This window comes from Canis lupus, chromosome 3 (assembly GCF_048164855.1).
Source record: "Canis lupus baileyi chromosome 3, mCanLup2.hap1, whole genome shotgun sequence".
In the NCBI taxonomy this organism is placed as follows: domain Eukaryota; kingdom Metazoa; phylum Chordata; class Mammalia; order Carnivora; family Canidae; genus Canis; species Canis lupus.
Window position 1 is genome coordinate 46,712,894 of NC_132840.1, and position 17,090 is coordinate 46,729,983.

General features: G+C 48.8%; 1 protein-coding gene across 13 annotated transcripts in view; it reads left to right on the plus strand.

Annotated features, from left to right (window-relative positions):
• The window catches only part of MPRIP (myosin phosphatase Rho interacting protein), a 150,658-nt gene that overhangs the window by 27,821 nt on the left and 105,747 nt on the right, over positions 1–17,090 (plus strand). For all 13 annotated transcript variants that reach the window (XM_072820821.1, XM_072820817.1, XM_072820819.1 and 10 more), the window contains exons 2-3: positions 4,875–4,952; positions 6,931–6,996. In XM_072820821.1, coding sequence (XP_072676922.1) covers positions 4,875–4,952; positions 6,931–6,996 — 144 coding nt within the window. The remainder of the gene's footprint in view (positions 1–4,874; positions 4,953–6,930; positions 6,997–17,090) is intronic.

Here is a 17,090-nt window from a genome sequence, read left to right on the forward strand (position 1 = left end):
TTTTCCCATTTGGCTTTTATATCTCCTCTTGCTTTTTTTGTGTTGGTTCTGTTGGGGCTTTCTGTATTTCCATTTATTCCAAGCACGTTTATAATTTTTGGTTGAAACGTTTCAGCATCACTGCTTAAAAACCTTCCATCAGATCATTCTGACTTGTCTGTCACCTTAGTGTTGGCATCTCTTGTCTTTGTTTATTCAGTTTGTGATCTTTCTGTTTCTTGATATGCTGGTGATTTTTTTGGATTAGAACTTGGACATTTTTGGGTTATTTTCAGTGACTGTGTTTAACCCTTCTCTTCTAGTTGGCTTTTTCTGACACTATTCCAGTGGTGGTGCATGGGGCTGGAGGGGGCTGTCATCTTTTACTTTCGGGTGGAAGTCGAAGTCCAGGCTGCCCACTTGGCCTCCACTGACACCTGACATGGGAGGTTCCTTGTTACTGTGGAGCAGGGGTGAGAGCTCAGCTCCCCACATGTCTTCCTTGGACTCTATCCCAGCAGGGAGAGGGAGGAGGCCTTGTTACTGTTGGATGGGGAGCAAAAATCTCAGCTCCTTGCCTTGCCTCCTGACACCTTCCTGTAGGGGTGCTGGGGTACCTTTTAGTTGGCAGGGGTAGGAAGGGAGTCTTTACTGGCATGGGTGGGGCTGGCCGGGGCTGAGTCTCTCCTGGCATGTCTGGCTAGAATAGAGCAGTTATCATCTAAAAATGTTCTGTCTTACCAGGTTGTTCCTTCCCAGAGCAGTTTTCATTGGGGCTTTTGTCTGTTTGTGCCTCTTGGAACTCCAGGTTGCTCATTCTTCCAGTACCTGGTCTGGACCAGTGAGACAAAAAGAGAAGCTGGGCACACATCTCCATGTTTTTTCAGGTCTCAAGGCCCCCAGCCCTCTTCTCTGCTGTCTTCTCTCCACCTTGCAGACTCTCCTTAGGTTTTTCTTACATACAGTGTCCAAAGTTTTATCTGTACTTAGTAGGAGGAATACGGAAATTATGTCAGCCTATATTCCAAGAAGCAGAAGTTTCAAGTGACCGTTTTTGAAAGGACTTTCACTTGTGGAGGATGCCCAGACCACCAGCAGCCCCTTCCCAGAGACCAGCCAGAAGTAAAGCATCTGGTTTATTGAGTCTGTGAGACGGAAGGCTGAGCTTAATCAGAAGAGAAATAGCTCAGGGGATACTCTCATGTGATGACTCTTAATGGGGTGTGGACCTGTATGCTTTCTCCAGGGTAGCCTGCTTGAAATAGAGCCCCATCCATTCCTTTGGGTCCTTATAGCCCATCTTGGATCCTCAGTGTTGAGAACAGATAGCTGCTTGTCCTGTATCCCCACTTTCTCCCACCAGTCCCCCCTAACTCTTGGCCAGGAAACAACCTCAAAATAGCATACCACTGAGTTCCTAGAGCTCATTTCTTTGGGCCAGCTTCCTTTTGGGTTTTCTGTTTCAAAATCTGCATTTTAGGTTATTGTGGGAATGTCTTCTGGTCTGTCAGAGGTCCTGCCCTGGGAGAGAAGATGAGGCAAGAGATGGAGGACTGCTGCCTTACAGAAGCAGTTCTGGTGGGCACTTCAGACTTTCTGACATGGCTGGGCTGCTATTGGCATTTGGACAGTCCAGAGAAATAGTGGGAGAAGCAGCAGCACTTCCTGGGACGCCGTGCCTGTGCCTGCAGGATGAGGGCAGGGTGGCTGTATCAGGACCACAGGTTATTCAAGGAGAAGGAAGGTCAAAGAGTGGGGTACCCCGGCGCATGGTGCTCCAGCCTGTGGAACGGGTTAGTCTGGATGTTTGGGTGCTAAAGGGTTTTAAGGAGGGAGCAGCAGGAGCTGCTTTAAACTCTTAGCCTGGCTTCTTCCTCTCTTTCCCCACAACGCAGCCATTCACCCCCCTGTGCCTTTGCTTTAACTATGCCTGTGCTTAGAGAGTTCACCTGGGCCACACTCCTGTATGTGTGCTGAGGGGGTTCCTTACCTCCTTCATGGTTATTCCTGCCCCGTCCCCCATTTGCTCACTTGGGCAGCAGTGCAGAGCAGGTACCTTCCTTTCTCCTATGAGCCTAGAGGTGCACAGTGGCCATCGGAGGTTCATGTTGTTATCCAGATGTAGGCCCCTAGTCAGCCCTTGATTCAGATTCAGGAGCTCCTTGCTCTGCCTCCTACCCATCAGGCCTATGCCTGCTGCCTCTTGCTACCCCCTCTGGGCTGTGTCTGGCATGTTTCCACTCCCTTTCTACAAACCCCTGGGTCATTGCCCTTTTAAGCCTTTGTCCCTGTTTCTTTGAATGAAGTTTCCCAAATATGGCTAGGGATGGGGGGCAGAGTCCCTTGAAAACTCACCTAGTGACACTGTCCTCCTCTGCCCTTCCCAAAGTTTGGGAGACTCGCTGGTTTACATTTACTCAGGGTAAATTTTTAGCTTCCCACTTTTAGAACAGCCCGTCCACCTGGAAGAGTCTCCTTTGGGGTGGTGTGTCCCAGAAAGGCCTGGCAGTTTCAGGCAGGTGCCGGCCCCCTGGCGTGCAGCATGTGGGCCCAGTGCACAGCAGGCCCGAGTAGATGTTACGTGAGTAACTGAGAGTGAGAGGTTGTGATGAGACCCTGGCCGGGTCAAGGAAATCTGTGCCAGTCCCTCAGGGCTCCTGCTACTCCTTTTGGGGAAGGGTTGGGTAGGTGTAGCTGGTGACATGAAGTCTCCCCAAAGCCCTGCAGCCAGAGACTGGGAGAGTAGAATAGTCACAGCGAGACAGAAATGGAGGAGACACTGCCTTGTCTGACCTCCTGATTTCACATCTCAGGGACCGCCAAGCTGAGAGGTGAAGTGGGGAAATCACCTGGTGCAGGATCACCCTCTCGCCCTAACGTTTCTGTCTTGTGTCTGTATGTCACTGAGGGGTGTGATAGGGAGACACTGAGTGTGCCTGCTTGCTGGAGGAATGGCTGGGCGCTACTGGACCGGTATTTGCTGAGAAAACTGACTGTACTCCCTTTACTTCTGCTTTCCAAGACAGAATTTCATTCCATGTGCCTTGTGGTCCTCCCGGGTTGTGTCCTTCTAACCCCAGTTTCCCTGTCAGCACCCACCCCCGTATTTCGTCATGGCCAGCCTCTCACTTCCTTTCTTCAGCCCACTCTACACCCCTTGCCCAAAGCTCCTACTACTCTGTTTACCCTCACGGGGAAGAGCCAGAGCTTCCCCTAGGGGCCTTGAAGACCCTGCAGAAGCCCAGAAAAAGGAATGTTCTTGGCTTACCCAAGAATGCTGTGTGACCTCTGGCAAGTGATTTTCCCTCTCTGAATCACACATTCCACAGCTATAAAATGAGGTGATGTGACAGGGCTCCAGTTTGGAAAGTGTTGAATAAAAAGAAGGTTAAGAAGACCCCTAAGGCTTTCCCAGAGAGGAATCATGTGTATAAAAAGTAGGCAGCATTTGGGTTTTAATTTGTGTTACTGCCCTCCAAAAGGTAATGGATAAATTGGCTTGGTTGTGCCTTTTCCAGCTGCTTCTCACTAGCCAAGTATGGCTGAAAAGGGAGGTAGAGCCAGAGTGTCTGTCTAGTCTCAGCTCATGTTGAGCTCCTGTTGTCCGGGGCTTGGGGGGTGGGGGACACTTCATTAAAAAAATTAATAACTAACATTTATTATGCACTAATAGGCCAAACACTGTGCTTAGTGGTTCTTTCCCTCATACAATTTTTTGGAGATATAATTTACATATCATAAAATTCAACCTTTTAAAGTGTTAGATTCACAAGGCCATTCAGCCATCTCCACTTTCTAATTCCAGAACGTTTTCATCATCCCAAAAAGAAACCCCATACCTGTTAGCAGTCATTTCCCATTTCCTGTTCCCTCTGTGTCCTGGCAACCACTGATCTGCTTTCTGTTTCTATTGATGTGCCTATTCTGGACTTTTCCATGTAAGCTGAATAGTCCACTATGGGATCTCTCACTCGGTGTAATGTCTTCGGGGTTCATCTGTGTCATAGAAAGTGCCTGGACTTCATGCCTTTTTATTGCTAAGATTGTTCTGTTTTATGGATATGCCACATTTTGTTTATCCACTCATCTGTTGATGTATAGTGGGAGTGTTTCTACCTTTTGGTAATTGTAAATAGTGCTGTTTTGAACATTCACATTCAGTTTTTTACTTGAGCACCTTTCGGTTTTCTCGGGTGTATATACCTACGAGTGGAATTCTGGGTTGAGTAGACTTCTGTGTTTAACTCTTTGAGGAAGTGCCAGACTTTTCCACAGTGGCTGCACCATTTTATATTCCTGTGCTGTGTTTTACTTATGTTATCATCAGTCCTCACATGAGTCTCATGAGGTGTAGATGCAATTACTATCATCTCCTCCTTTCAGGTAGGACAGTTGAAATCCAAACAGTTTTCAGCCCAATGTCACATAGCCAGGAAGTTGTTGATTCTTTGGCCAGTGTTGTGATCGCTAAAGCAGTGTCTCTCCTGCCAGGCCTTGTTTTGTCCCATCAGAATGAGGGCGTTGGGCTGTTGTTTGCGTGATATACTAGTACCCAGCACACAGTGGCACTCATGTGGTGATTGAAAACACCATCGTTTCCTGATCTTCATGGCTTGATTGCGAACTTGAGGGAGGCATCTGTTTCTTCGGAGTTCCTGTCTTCTCCTGTTTGTCAGTCCTGCTGGGTTTTGTGCTCCTCTCTCCACACCAGACACTGCCTCCTACTCCCAGACGGCTTTCTTGGGAGCCTCGGCCTGTGGCTGGGGAATGAGATGGCTGGTGTGTGCTGAGCCGAGGTGACTTCTGTGTCCAGGGAGTACTTTAACTTGACCGTTGAACCTGTTCTCTCTCTGGTCCAAGGCCACTGATGACCTACCCTCTTTTTTCTCTTCCAGGCAAAACCTATTTATGGTGGCTGGCTGCTCCTGGCTCCAGATGGGACCGACTTTGACAACCCAGTGCATCGGTCTCGGGTAAGGACCTCAGAGTGAATTCTTGAAGTGGGAGGGATGGAGACATGCCCATCTAAGGGCAGATTTGACAGAGTGAAGAGGGAGATGGGAGGTCAGCAGTGGATCCTGGGATGGCAGGATCAGCAGAGAACCCCCATTTGGTAAATTCGTAGGTCCTATGGGAAAAGATTCAATGATCCTAGTTGAGCCAGGTCCACCCTTCAAAAGGAGATGCTCTCACACGGGTGCCTCCCGTTTTCCTGGGTCAGCTCCACTACAGAAACCATTAAAGCAGTACAGCAAACATTTGCATTTTGCTAATTAGGCTTCCAATTCCCTCATTCCCTCCCTTCCTCATCTCTCTTCCCTCCAGTCCTCCCTGTCTGGGAGCTCAGCAAATGAGCACTGCTGAAAGGAGGAAGGACTGGAAGGCCAGCTTTGTTTTTGTCCCATCTCTCCTGGGCACTCCAGCCGATGGCGGGTCCCTGCTGCGTCCAGGTGCCTGCAGCAGCTTGGTCTGAGCTGGAGCATCGAGGTGATTAAACTGACATTGTCCCCAACCAGTGGTTTGTTCCTCTACCAGGGAGCCCCTTTGGATGACTTCAGTTAAAATACCATCTGTCCTTTTCCACATGTTTTCTTTCCAGGTGCTGCTGTGCATACCCAGTGAATTGCTCCAACTCCTCTCCTTTCCAGTCCCCTGCTCCCTGAGATCCTCTGCTCTGCCTCTTGATTTCTGCTGCCCCCTGGCCTGAGTGCTGCAGGCTGGGATGGGGGCTGTGATGCCCCACAGACTTTGGGTTTTGTTTGGGGTCTGTAGGATTACTTCTGATGTGGGTTTTGACTTTAAAGATATCACTATCTTCAAAGAAGCCTTGAAAATGTTTCTCAGGAAGACATCACATGGCCTCTTCCTGGACACCCCATGTGGAACCAGCCATCTACAGGTCCCCTTTGCAAGGCTGTCTGAGCATCCTGGTCCTCCATTCCAGGCAGGAAGACGATGGGGGTACTCCAGTGCCTGCAGTAACCAGGGAGCAGCTCTCTTTCCTGTTTTCTTTTTGTGTTACGTGAAATTGCCATTTTCAGCTTCTGGTGGGAAAAACAGGGTTCTTAATGATTTAATTCTGGCCCAAAGCAAAGAGACATGGTAGTTTAGTTAGTTCTTGTGGCCTTATTGCCAGTGATAATATGAATTGGGTCTTTAAAATGTTGAAAATAGGTCATGGATCTTTGTGATGATCTTTGGGATTCAAGGACCAGGAGTGTCTTGTTCTGGACATGTTTCCCCCATCACAGAAAGGAAAGCGCAAATGCCCTTTTGTTCTGCCCACCACTGGCCCCTAGTGTGCTGTCCTTTGGTTGGAGAGTACAGAGGGGCCTCCTTTGCCAGTCCATCACTGCTTGGACATTGGAATCATTCCCTCCTCAGTTTTGATTTTCCTTAGCTTGCTCATCCTCAGTGAGCACTGGAGTCTGGCTTTTTCCCTGTCTCCCACTCCCTGTGCTCATCAGAACAGCCCTTTCATAGCATTTTCCTAGATTGTTGTCAGAAGTGGGGAGTCAGTGCCATCCTTAGGTTATTCCATATTCCATACAGTTCATCAAATAAATATCGACACATGTTATGTGACAGACTCTGTGCTGGGCACATAGGGGTCATTTGGGACCCAAATGTGCTGGGCACATAGGGAATACAAAAAGGTGACCAAGACACCATTTCTGCTCTTCAGGAGTTTTCCAGTTAAAATAAACCAGGCATCCTGTGACATCTCACTAGCTTTGTGCAGACAAACACTGGGTGTTTTGGGTCTCTCCCCTGGACTACTGCCATCTAACAAATTACTGTTCTTTTGCCTGGGTACCTCTTTTCCTGTCATCTGCCCCAGGAATGGAAGCTGTGGAGGCCACATTCCTTTGACATAGGCTTGTGAGATACGGGGCAAGCAGAGATCGGGGCCAGAGCCCTCCTAACCACCCACTCTGTGCTCCATTGCAGAAATGGCAGCGGCGGTTCTTTATCCTCTACGAGCATGGCCTCTTGCGCTACGCCCTGGATGAGATGGTGAGTGTCCTCCTGTGTCCACTCCGTAACTCTAGCCTCCTCTAAGCCTCTTCTTTTCCATCTGTCGCCTGTGAGCACACCAGTGTGAGCTCTCGCTTTTGCTTCTTCTGGGAACCTGGAATTTGAAGAACCTGTGGCATCTGGTAGAGATAGTTCTGAAAATCCAGACATTTGGTTTGAGGCATCATTCGTGGTGACAGGTGAGAGTAAGTAGTGAAGGAGGAAGTCACTTCTATTCTGGGCTGATAGGACTCAGATGTGACCAGGGCATTCCTGGTTAGAGAGAAGGAGAGCAGGCTGTGGGGGCTGGCCCCTGGGCACATGTGAGAGTGTGGTGTGTGTGTGTTTGTGTAAGTTGAGCACATGTGCATTCATGTGCTGTAATCCCAGGACTACTTCTCGGTTTCGTTGCTACAGGTGGTCTCGCTTGTCCCATTGGACTTGCAGAGGCCCCTTGGCCATGGGGTCAATTTTCTTTTAGTCACTAAGCCAGGGCATCTGGCTTCTTCCTGCCACCTGGTTTGCTCCCTGTGTCCTGGGCTGGATGGATATTTACTGTTCTTGGTCCAGAGGTGAACCTGAAAACCAACCAGGGGAAATGTTCTGGCTTTTCTTTTTCTATCCATTTTGCTCCTGAGTTTTTCTCTAAAGGAGCTTGGTCTTTCCTAACTAAAGTATGACCAAATTCCAAGCTTTTTAAAAGATCAAAGATGTAAGATTTAAGTACTTTTTCCTGTTCCATTTGAGTTTGTAAGTGTGTGTGTGCATTATGTGGGCAGCATTTGTAATTGGGACTGTACTTAAAAACCTAGACATACCATGTAAAATAGGCTGAGCCCATCCCCTCCAGAGTTCATTTTTTGCTAGAGGAGTGAGAGCAGGGTTCCAGAGGTGTGCGCAGAGATAACTGTCCCCTCCAAGCACCTTGTAGACTATTGGGACACTTGGATTTTAGGGTGGTCATTACAGCTGTGTGAACAGGCCACAAGTGAGTCCATTTCCACATGGGTGTCCTAATCTTGGTGAAGTGATGCTTCCTCTGTTTGGTTTCTCAGATGAATTAACAGATATGACATTTAGGTGTGGAATTAATACCTACTTCTATCTCAACTATCACCTCCTTGGTTCCTTCTTAAACATAAGTTTCTTCTTTCTCATTCTTCCTGGTGAGTATATTTATACAATGTGGTACGTGTTTTGCCCTGGAGCATCCCCAGAGTAGTTTGGATATGAGCCCCATTGAGGTGGTAGAATTTGCTAGAAAAAGGAGCAGGGGGACTGATTCCCTTGGACACCCATTTCTCCAGTGAAAGGAGGCAGGCCTGGAGGCAGGCCTAGAGGCAGATCCAGCACTGCCCTCTATGTTTTCCTGACTTGGCCATCTTACAAGTGGCAGCCCTGGGTGGGAGTTGGGCTCCTATAAGCCTTGAAGTTTCCACTGTCCTCCCTGGGACTGACTGACTTGTCCTGAAGTCCTGCAGAGACTACTAGTATAGAAGGAGCCTCAGAGGTCTCTGGATTACATCCAGGCTTGACTGGACCATGGACCTTCCCGAAAAATATAGTTCCCTGGACTTTCCTTGGAGACAGTTATTTGGGTGAGGAAATCTCTCTTTATGTCTAACAGGAGTCCAGTCCAGTCCTTTGTTTCCTTCAGCTCAGTCGCACAAATACAGAGAGGGTGGCTCCTGCAGACGCCTTTGTGTCTGCACAACCGCAGAGTCCATACTGCATCCCCAGAGCTGCTCCTAAATAATTGAGGCTGTCTAGCCATGAGTACTGACACCTTGCGGTACATTTTGGTCTCCCAGTAACCTGAATGTTGGTTGGGTATTATTTTACATGTTGCTGGGGTGGCGGTGGGACTGTGCCAGTGATGTGGGAAAAGAACCCCCGGGAAAAACTCAGACTACAGAGTGGGCATTGTGGGGGACGCCCAGAGTTGAGAGTTTGGGGACATGGGCCACTTTCTGGCAGATGACCTTGGAGCTAGAGACTGACCTGGTGTGCCAGTTAGTGTTGAAACACCCAAACCACGGGCAGATACACTGCTACTCCAGGGAAGACAGTGGCATTATTTTAGGAGTGAAAAAAGACCGTGGTGGTTGCATTGAAATACCTTTAAAGCAACATTTCAGTTGTTTTCTACATTGTGCTGGGAAAGTCCTGTGGGGAAAGTTGCAAGGCAGCATCTGGGCTGCCAATGAGAAGAGGCCAGATGGTAGAGGTGGTCTGGTGCTAGCTGCCTGGGTCAGCGTTGGCAGCCACTGTCCTGGGCCTTGCAGGTAGGCTCTTACTTACAGCAGCTGGAGGGACTTGTCCCACCCAAGGGGTCTATATTGGGCCATGTTCTTCCTGGCCACATCCTGGATGAGCACAGTCCAGAATCCTGGAGCTCCAGTCCAGAGGTCAGCTTTCCTGGTGCCTGGACGCCTGTCTCCCTCTGGCTAGCAGAGTCCTGAGACCTGGAGCAGGAAAGCTTTTCAGGCAGGCTCATGTGTGAACTGAATGCAGCCATGCTGAGATTTTTCTCTGAGAGAACCTAAAAGAACCATGGTTCTCAGCTGGGCACCACTGTGCTTCCCAGGACCACCTCGCAATGCCTGGAGCCTCCTTTGAGTCTCATAACTGTGCAGGGATGAATAAAGTAGCTGTGGACACCTATGGGTGGAGGCTGGGCGTGCTGAGATGAACAGGACAGGCCTCACAACAGGGAATGATCTGTCCCTGATGTCAGCAGTGCCACAGCTGAGAAATTCTCGTGATCTGGTCAGTGGCTGGTTTAAGGTGTTTTTGTTGTTGTTGTTGTTGTTGTTATTTTAATTATAAGTTTGACTTGCTTTGTTTTCACCCCTATTCTTAAGGTATGAAAGGCTTCACCTGTCTGATTTCCTGGGAGTGAGAGATGTGAAGGGCCAGGGTTAGCCAGCTGGCTAGTTTGCTATGTGCCAGGCATGGAATTAGGAGTGGGCCTTTTCCTGGCCTGAAGGGCTTTCCATGGGTTGTCCTTGTGTATCAGGTGACCACAGGGCTAGCAGAATTGCTCTTGTGTGTGACACTTAACCTTAGGGAGCATATGGGGCCCACTCCTGTGCTGTGCTCAGACCACCATGCTGTGTCATGGCCCCATCTTGGTGTTGGTCTCCAAGAGTAGCAGCTCTGGGCAGCCTGTAGCCACTGGGGCTGATCCTACCACTCCTGCGGAGCAACCCAGCCTTCTCCCCTCTGCTCCCAACAGGCAAGTGCTCCAGAGCTCATCTACTGTATGTAATACATTATAGCATTTTATGGTTGGCTGTTCCCTTAACACTTAGTCACAATCTGTTTCAAATTGTTACTTGCCTTTTATACAATATTACTATTTGTTTTCATTGGTTTAAATGTTATCTTACCAACTAGATTGTAACTTTTTTTTTTTTCATTGTTGGGTTCCCTGATAATTCTTGGTATCTTTCTGCATTGTCTGGCCTGGGACTTGGGTGGCGCAGACCTAGTAAATATGTATTGAGTTGAATTAACCGACTTTGTAAATGGGTTACTGCAGAGTTTCTATTCTCAGCGTTTGGAGAAGGTGAGAGCTGGGGTGCTTCCTGAAGAAGGACTAGGTATGTTATGTGTTACAGCTCTTATTGATTTCTCAGCAGAGGGGAGAACACCCTCCTGAAGGCTTCAGAGAGCAGAGTCTGGAAGGCTGTCCCAGGCCCCCTTGGCTGGGACCAACATGGGTGGGGCTGTTGTCAGCAGTTCCCCTGAGACCCTGCAACACCTGGGTCAGGGCCCGCCTTGAGGGCTTCTTTGAGAGGCTTCTATAGTCAGAGACTTCTGCTAGGTCTGCTAGGTCTTCAGGCCTAGTCTGGCTCCAGTGCCTTTCTCTTCCAGGCAGTTCTGAGATGGGGCTAACCTCTGGGAATCACTTTTCCTTTTTTGGGAAATTTCTTTCTCGATACACCCACGTACCCTGTAACTGGTGGGTGTGGAGGAGAGACAGATTTCCCAAAAAAGGAAAAGAAATTTCCCAAATGCAAGCTGAGGTGAGGTGGGCTCAGGGCAGCCTCACAGACAAGTGGGAGCCTGAGCACTTTGGCTGGGTCTCTGGTTTTTTCAGTGGGAGACAGAGTAAATAATCTAGAAGCCCAAACCTCTCCCTCTTTCTCCTCTGCTGTTATTTCTTCCTCTGTAATCTGCCTGTGATTGTGCCAAATTCTGCCACCTTTCTTTGAACTTTTGGGGATCAATGTAAAGCTAAGGTACTGGTTTTATTAGATCTCAGAGGTTATTAGAAGGAAGGCTTTCTCAGAGAAGAGCAAGTCCTGCGGAGAAGCAGGCCACAGTGGTGTGTGCTGGACCATGAGGCTTTGGGGTGCTGTGTTGGAACCGTACCTGATGAGCTGTGGGCAGTCTGGTTTCTTGCTTTCATGTGCTCTTCCTTTTCCCTCCTGGAAGCCAGGCAGAAAGATGCTCTAAAGTTTTTGTCTTTGCTTTTTAAATTATAATAAGCTATATATAACAACACTTGCCATTTTAGCCATTTTTAAGAGTGTGTTTCTGGTGTATCAAGCACATTGTACAGCCATCACCCCCTTCCTTCTGCAGAGCTCTTCATCTTGCACAACTGAAACTCTGTCCCTCCTGAGTACTGCCTCCCAGTCTCCCTTCCCCCTGGCCATTGGCAACCCCTTTCTACTTCCTGTCTCCATGATTTTGATGACTCTAGGTACCTCATATAAGTGGAGTCATACAATATTTGTCCTTCCATGTCTGGCTTATTTCACTTAGCATAATATCTTTAAGGCTGATCCATGTTGGAGCATGTGTCAGAGCCTTTTTTTTTTTTTTTTTAATTATGTTCCCTGTCTGCCCTGAAACACACTAACCCTGGGTTTCTCCTGCATGGAAATCATGGAGGGATTGTACCATACCTCTGTGGCAAGTGGTGGTATTAAGGGTCACCTTTCATTGTATAGACCTTTTCTGCATTCTTTGTCTTGAGAGTCAGGACAGACCAGAGCTGTGGGACTTTGTAGGGGCTGTGCTGTTGAGGACCCTGAACTTAGTTCATGTCCTTAGTCCTCATATATAGGCCTGTATCAGGGGCAGCCGTGAGTTTGTCCATTCCATAGAATGCAAATGTCTAGCCGGAGCAGTTAGCTGGGGTGTCTGTGTTTAGAGCATCTGTCTCTGTTGAGAGGTGAACTTGGTGTGAACATTCTTCAGAGGATGGCAGGTGACAACAGATTAGGATTGTGGCTCCTTTATAAGGGTTTGCTTCCTGTAAGACAGTGTCCTGGAGATTACTTTGATCTCAAGACTTTCGCCTACTTCATTCATGACACATTTCAGCCACTTCGGGGTGGTGTCAAAGCTCTGCATGGTGCTCAGGTGCATGGTGCTCAGGTGCCCAGGGCCATGAGAAGGGTGGCATAGTTTAGCCCTCCTCTTTAGGAGCAATCTCTGAGGTCCTTTTGCTCTGTGCCCCGTCCCATCTGTTGGCAGGCATTCTCCTAAGAACCTCCTGAGGGCAAGGCCCACCTTTCCAGTTTAAATAACCACTCCTTGGGATTTTTAGGAGTCACTGATGTTTGAGAACTTCTTCTAGAAGCTCTGGTTGTTTCTTCCTTACTTGGCGCTTTCCTAGGCAGAGGCAGGCTGATGTGTGTGATTCATTCATTGTGGCTGTTGTGTCCATAGCAAAGAACTGTGGGGGAGAAACACTTGGCCACAAGGAGGTCCCTCTTGTGGTGAAGCTTTCAATCTGTTGGGACCCACATGAACCAAACCATGATGTGCATAGTATTCAAGACAATGGGTTGTTTGGGGGATCAGAGACATCTTCTGAAAGGAAAAAGAGGACATTGGCCACCTTCCTGCTTTGTGCAGAGATTGGGGAGGAGCAGCATCCTTGGCCCAGTGCTGTATTGGCTCTTCAGGCATGATCTCTAACATGGTCCCCGTGACGTTGCCTTGATATTGTATCCATTTCATAGATGAAAAAACAGGCCTGGAGATATGGTGGGGGTCACTCAACGTCTGAGCAACAGACTGGGATTTGTAAACAGGTAAGACCTGTTTTAGGAGAAGGAAGGTTTCTTTTCCCCAGCAGTCCTGTCCTTCACTGTGTCTGGCAGTGGCCGACATAGCCATCATCTGCTTCCTGCATGCAGGGAGGGAACGGTGCTGGCTGAGGGCCAGCCTGGGCTCTCAGCATCCTTTCCACCCCTCGAGTTGGTCTATAGCCACAGACTGGCCGTGAGGGTAGTTGCCCTTGTGTATTGAACTCGCTGCAGGCCTGCAATCGGGGTGTATGAACGTACATTGGAGATGTGTAGAATCCAGGCAATGATGACCCCCTTGCTAGGTCTGTGCTGAGAGGCAGAGACGCTTCCTCAGATGCAGGGAACTATCGTGTTGAGAGCAGAGGCGTGACATGGTGAACCTGAGAAGGTATATTGTGGATTAATCTCATGTTTTTAGATTTATTTTTAAATTGGTCCTGTGTTCAGCCTTGCTGTGGCCTTCATTCTTTTTCACATGGTTTCGGCTACCAGGAAACAGAGGCAGGCCTGCTGCGTCGAGGTGCCAGGAGCCCAAAGGGTGTAGGGAGAGTGTTGGTTTGGGAGTGCAGTAAATGTGAGTTTGAATCCACTTCTCTGTTTGTGGTAGGGCGGCCTTGAGCAGGGCCCTCCTCCCTGCCTGCTTCCCCTCGTTCCCCTCCTTTGCTGACCTGTTCTTCCCAGTCCTGTGTTTGCTGTGCTGATCATGGTAGTTTCACAAATGCACTCTGACCTGAGAAGTGTTTCCTTACCCAGCCCCTTTAGTGAGATAGGGAACCGTTAGAGAGGGGAAGCCCCCCTGATGCCCTGCGGATGCACCATGTTCCACAGGGTCTCTGGCTGCTGTCACACTGGGCCGGAGGACCTCTGACTCGAAGTGGAATTCAGCACGTTAGAACCTTACTAGAAGGTTTACCATGGATCTAGTCTGGTGCCACTTGAGTTAAAGTTGTGAAATAATTCCAGCCCCTCAACTGTACTAAAGGATATGCCCTGCCTACATGGACCTCCTGTGGCAGAATCATCTGTGTGTCTGCCCAGGCTGGGTGCTGGCATGGACAAAGTGCCTCTACCGTGTCAACCTTGTAGTTAACTTATCTTTCCAAAACAATGGATTTCTTTTTTAAGCATTTGCTGATGTAGTGTCTTCCTAATGTGGGTTGATGTGTGAACAGTAGTCATCTTTCTAGATTAACTTGGGGGCCCACATGGGGGCTGCTGTTTTCCAGAAGGGGAAAGTAGCAGGGAGGCAGGAATTGGGCCACTAGTAGCACAGAGCTGAAGAGGGGTAGGGCCTCAGCATGCTGGCAGAGTAGGCACAACCTGGGCTCTACACAGAAGGTGATTCCAGGCTGTGGAGGTTTTTTGCCCCCACCTGCTTGAGATTTCCAGACATGTGGGCCTTTGATGAGTCCCTTATCCCATCTTTACTTAGTCACAACAACTAGAAATAGTTTCCACTGCTTTGGGAGTGACATTTTCACAATCCTTTGGCTGGAAGGTGAGGCACTGATGCAGTCCTGGTGGAGTTTGTATGGTAGTTCCTAAGCAGCAGGGAGTGGACAGCAGGATCAGGGATGGGTCGTAGGGGGGCCCCCTGTGCTTGGCCTCTGGGCTTCCTGCTGGCCACTTTGCCTTAGAATATTCATGAGCCAACTTTAAATAATTTTGAAAGGTTGGGTCTAGCATAGTTAAACCTGTGTGGGAGTGGGAACTCTTCCCAGCTGATGGTGGAATTCTGTTGTCAAAAGGTCAGGGGTCAGTGGTCAAGTGACACACTCCATTTTTCCTTAAGTTTGATTTACTATGATGCATAGAGACTTCCCCCATTAGAAAGAAGCATATAGATGCAGGGACATTTGCTTTGTGTCTCTCTGGGATTCAGTACAGACTTTGTTCTCTGGAATGGGGACCAAGCTTTAAGACCCTTCCCTCCTCTCCTTTTCAGGTAAGTCAGGGAGGAGCTTGGGGACATGGGCTTGTTAAGACGTTTGAGCCTGGCATTGTTACAAAGTGCACGTTCTGCCTCTGGTAGCTTTTTCTTGTCATTTCCAACTCTGTATGCTGACCTGGGTGACATATCTCACACATGAAACAGCTAGGTCATGGAAGCAACCAGTGCTTAACCATGGGGCTGCTTGGATGAAAAACAGAGCAGACTCTTATGGCAGAGGGGTTTTCAGAGATGACCTGGTCCAGACCTCCATTTTATGCATGGGAAAACCCTGTGCTGGGGTTTAGCAGTGTGACCACGAGGGCTCAACCAGTAGGTGTGGGCTAAGCAGCCAGGTTCTTGGGTTGCCTGGTCCTGATCTGCAGCCTGTGGGCTGCCCTTGGGGGAATGGAATTGGGCGGGGGTGGGGGGTGCTGTCTTATATACAGGGGCCTGAGTGTGGGGTAGTGCAAATGGTTGTTGCTTCCAGAAGTAGAATCCTTTACATGGATGGACTGAGCCTTGTAGAGGAAAGAATTGAGGACATAGAGGAATGAATGGGTGGGTAGAGAGGGTGAGGTAGATGGGAACAAATAAATACTTGCCAGGTGCGGTAGGAAGTCTCTACAGGTGACCCTGAATCATTTATGAAAACCAAGAGAAGACACAGGTACCATTCCCATGTGAGACCAGGTCACATGTGATCCCCTTCCTCTGTGCCTTCTCCCTAGGACACTTAGGCCTCGTGGGTCTCCCTCTGTAGGACAGTGAGCAGCTCAGGACAGTGCCTGGTATTTGCTTGTACACAGGGAACATTAAGTAATATCCCCAGGTGTGGGCAAAGCCAACCAGGTGGTGAGTGGGTCTACTGTCCTCTTGGCTCTGGTTCCTGACTCTGTGGTAAACATTTTAAGAAGGCCTCCCACTGAGAACCGCCTTCTTTGCCTTTTATTTGGCACTGAGGATTTGGTGGCCTCAGGTTGTCCAGTGAGTGCCTTTCTGTCTCACTGGGACCATTCAAGGTGCTTTCCTTCTTTCCCAGTTACATAAGTGGTGAGTCGGGGACAGCAGAATAGCCATTAGCTGTCTGCCTGTGTTCAGGGTCCATGAACCATAATGTGGTCCCCACATTCTTTTCTGCCTCCCCTGGTGTGCCTTCAGGTACCAAGTGGAGAGGCCTTTGGATGACCATGATTAATTAACAAGGAGGGTGAAGATGATTTTGTGGACTGTTGTCCATTAGGGTGCCATCTGCCCAGCCCTTCGTGTGTTTGCAGCTCTTTTAGTGACAGGAGTAGGTGATGAGTATAGTTGGAGCAACAATTCTGTTGAGTTGGTGGAGGGCTCTCTGTGGCCCTCTCTCTGCGCTGGCATAGCAGCCAAGGATGGGATGTGATTGGCACCCTTGTTGGGGTCTTCAGGGCCATGAGTGGACTTCTCCTCAGTAGATGTGACCGGCCTGCAGAGTGACTCTGCAATAATGGGCTGGGTGGCTCCCTCTTGCAGAGACAGAAATGACTTCGGGTACTAGGAAAATGAACAGCGTGAAATAATTGGTTAGGAAACTAAGTAGCAGCAGGGAAAAAACTGTCGAAAGAAAGTCATTTCATGGGAGTTAGCAACAGAAAACATTTGGGGTTGAAAACAAAGCCAAGTGAGTGATACTGGAATGTTTACATGCGCACGTGCAATGCGCAAACGCACATGCACTTGTAGGGGTATCACAAAGCCAGGCAACAGAATCCTCCAGGGGCAGAGTCCCTGCACATTCACCTCCTAAACCCTCACCACCCTCCCACCCAGGACCCTACTGCCACTGCACCTACTCTCCCTGCCTGAGTTTGTTGCCTTGGACTCCCTGGGAAAAGAGCAGTGCTGTCTGATATGGTATTTGTTGTGTATAGGCAGCTCAGTGTGTTCGTGGCTTAATCTCTCTTGCTCTCCCTTCTTTCCACAAAACACTTTTTCAGAAGCATCTTTTCTTTGTCAGGGCAGGGCAGGCATGTTCTTTATGGTGAGAGAAATCTGAAGCCAGGGAGTGATTCCATTGGTGAAATTATAGCAATGATAGTAGGCAGGTGGGGCTTCTTAAGGAAAAGGGGGGGATCCTT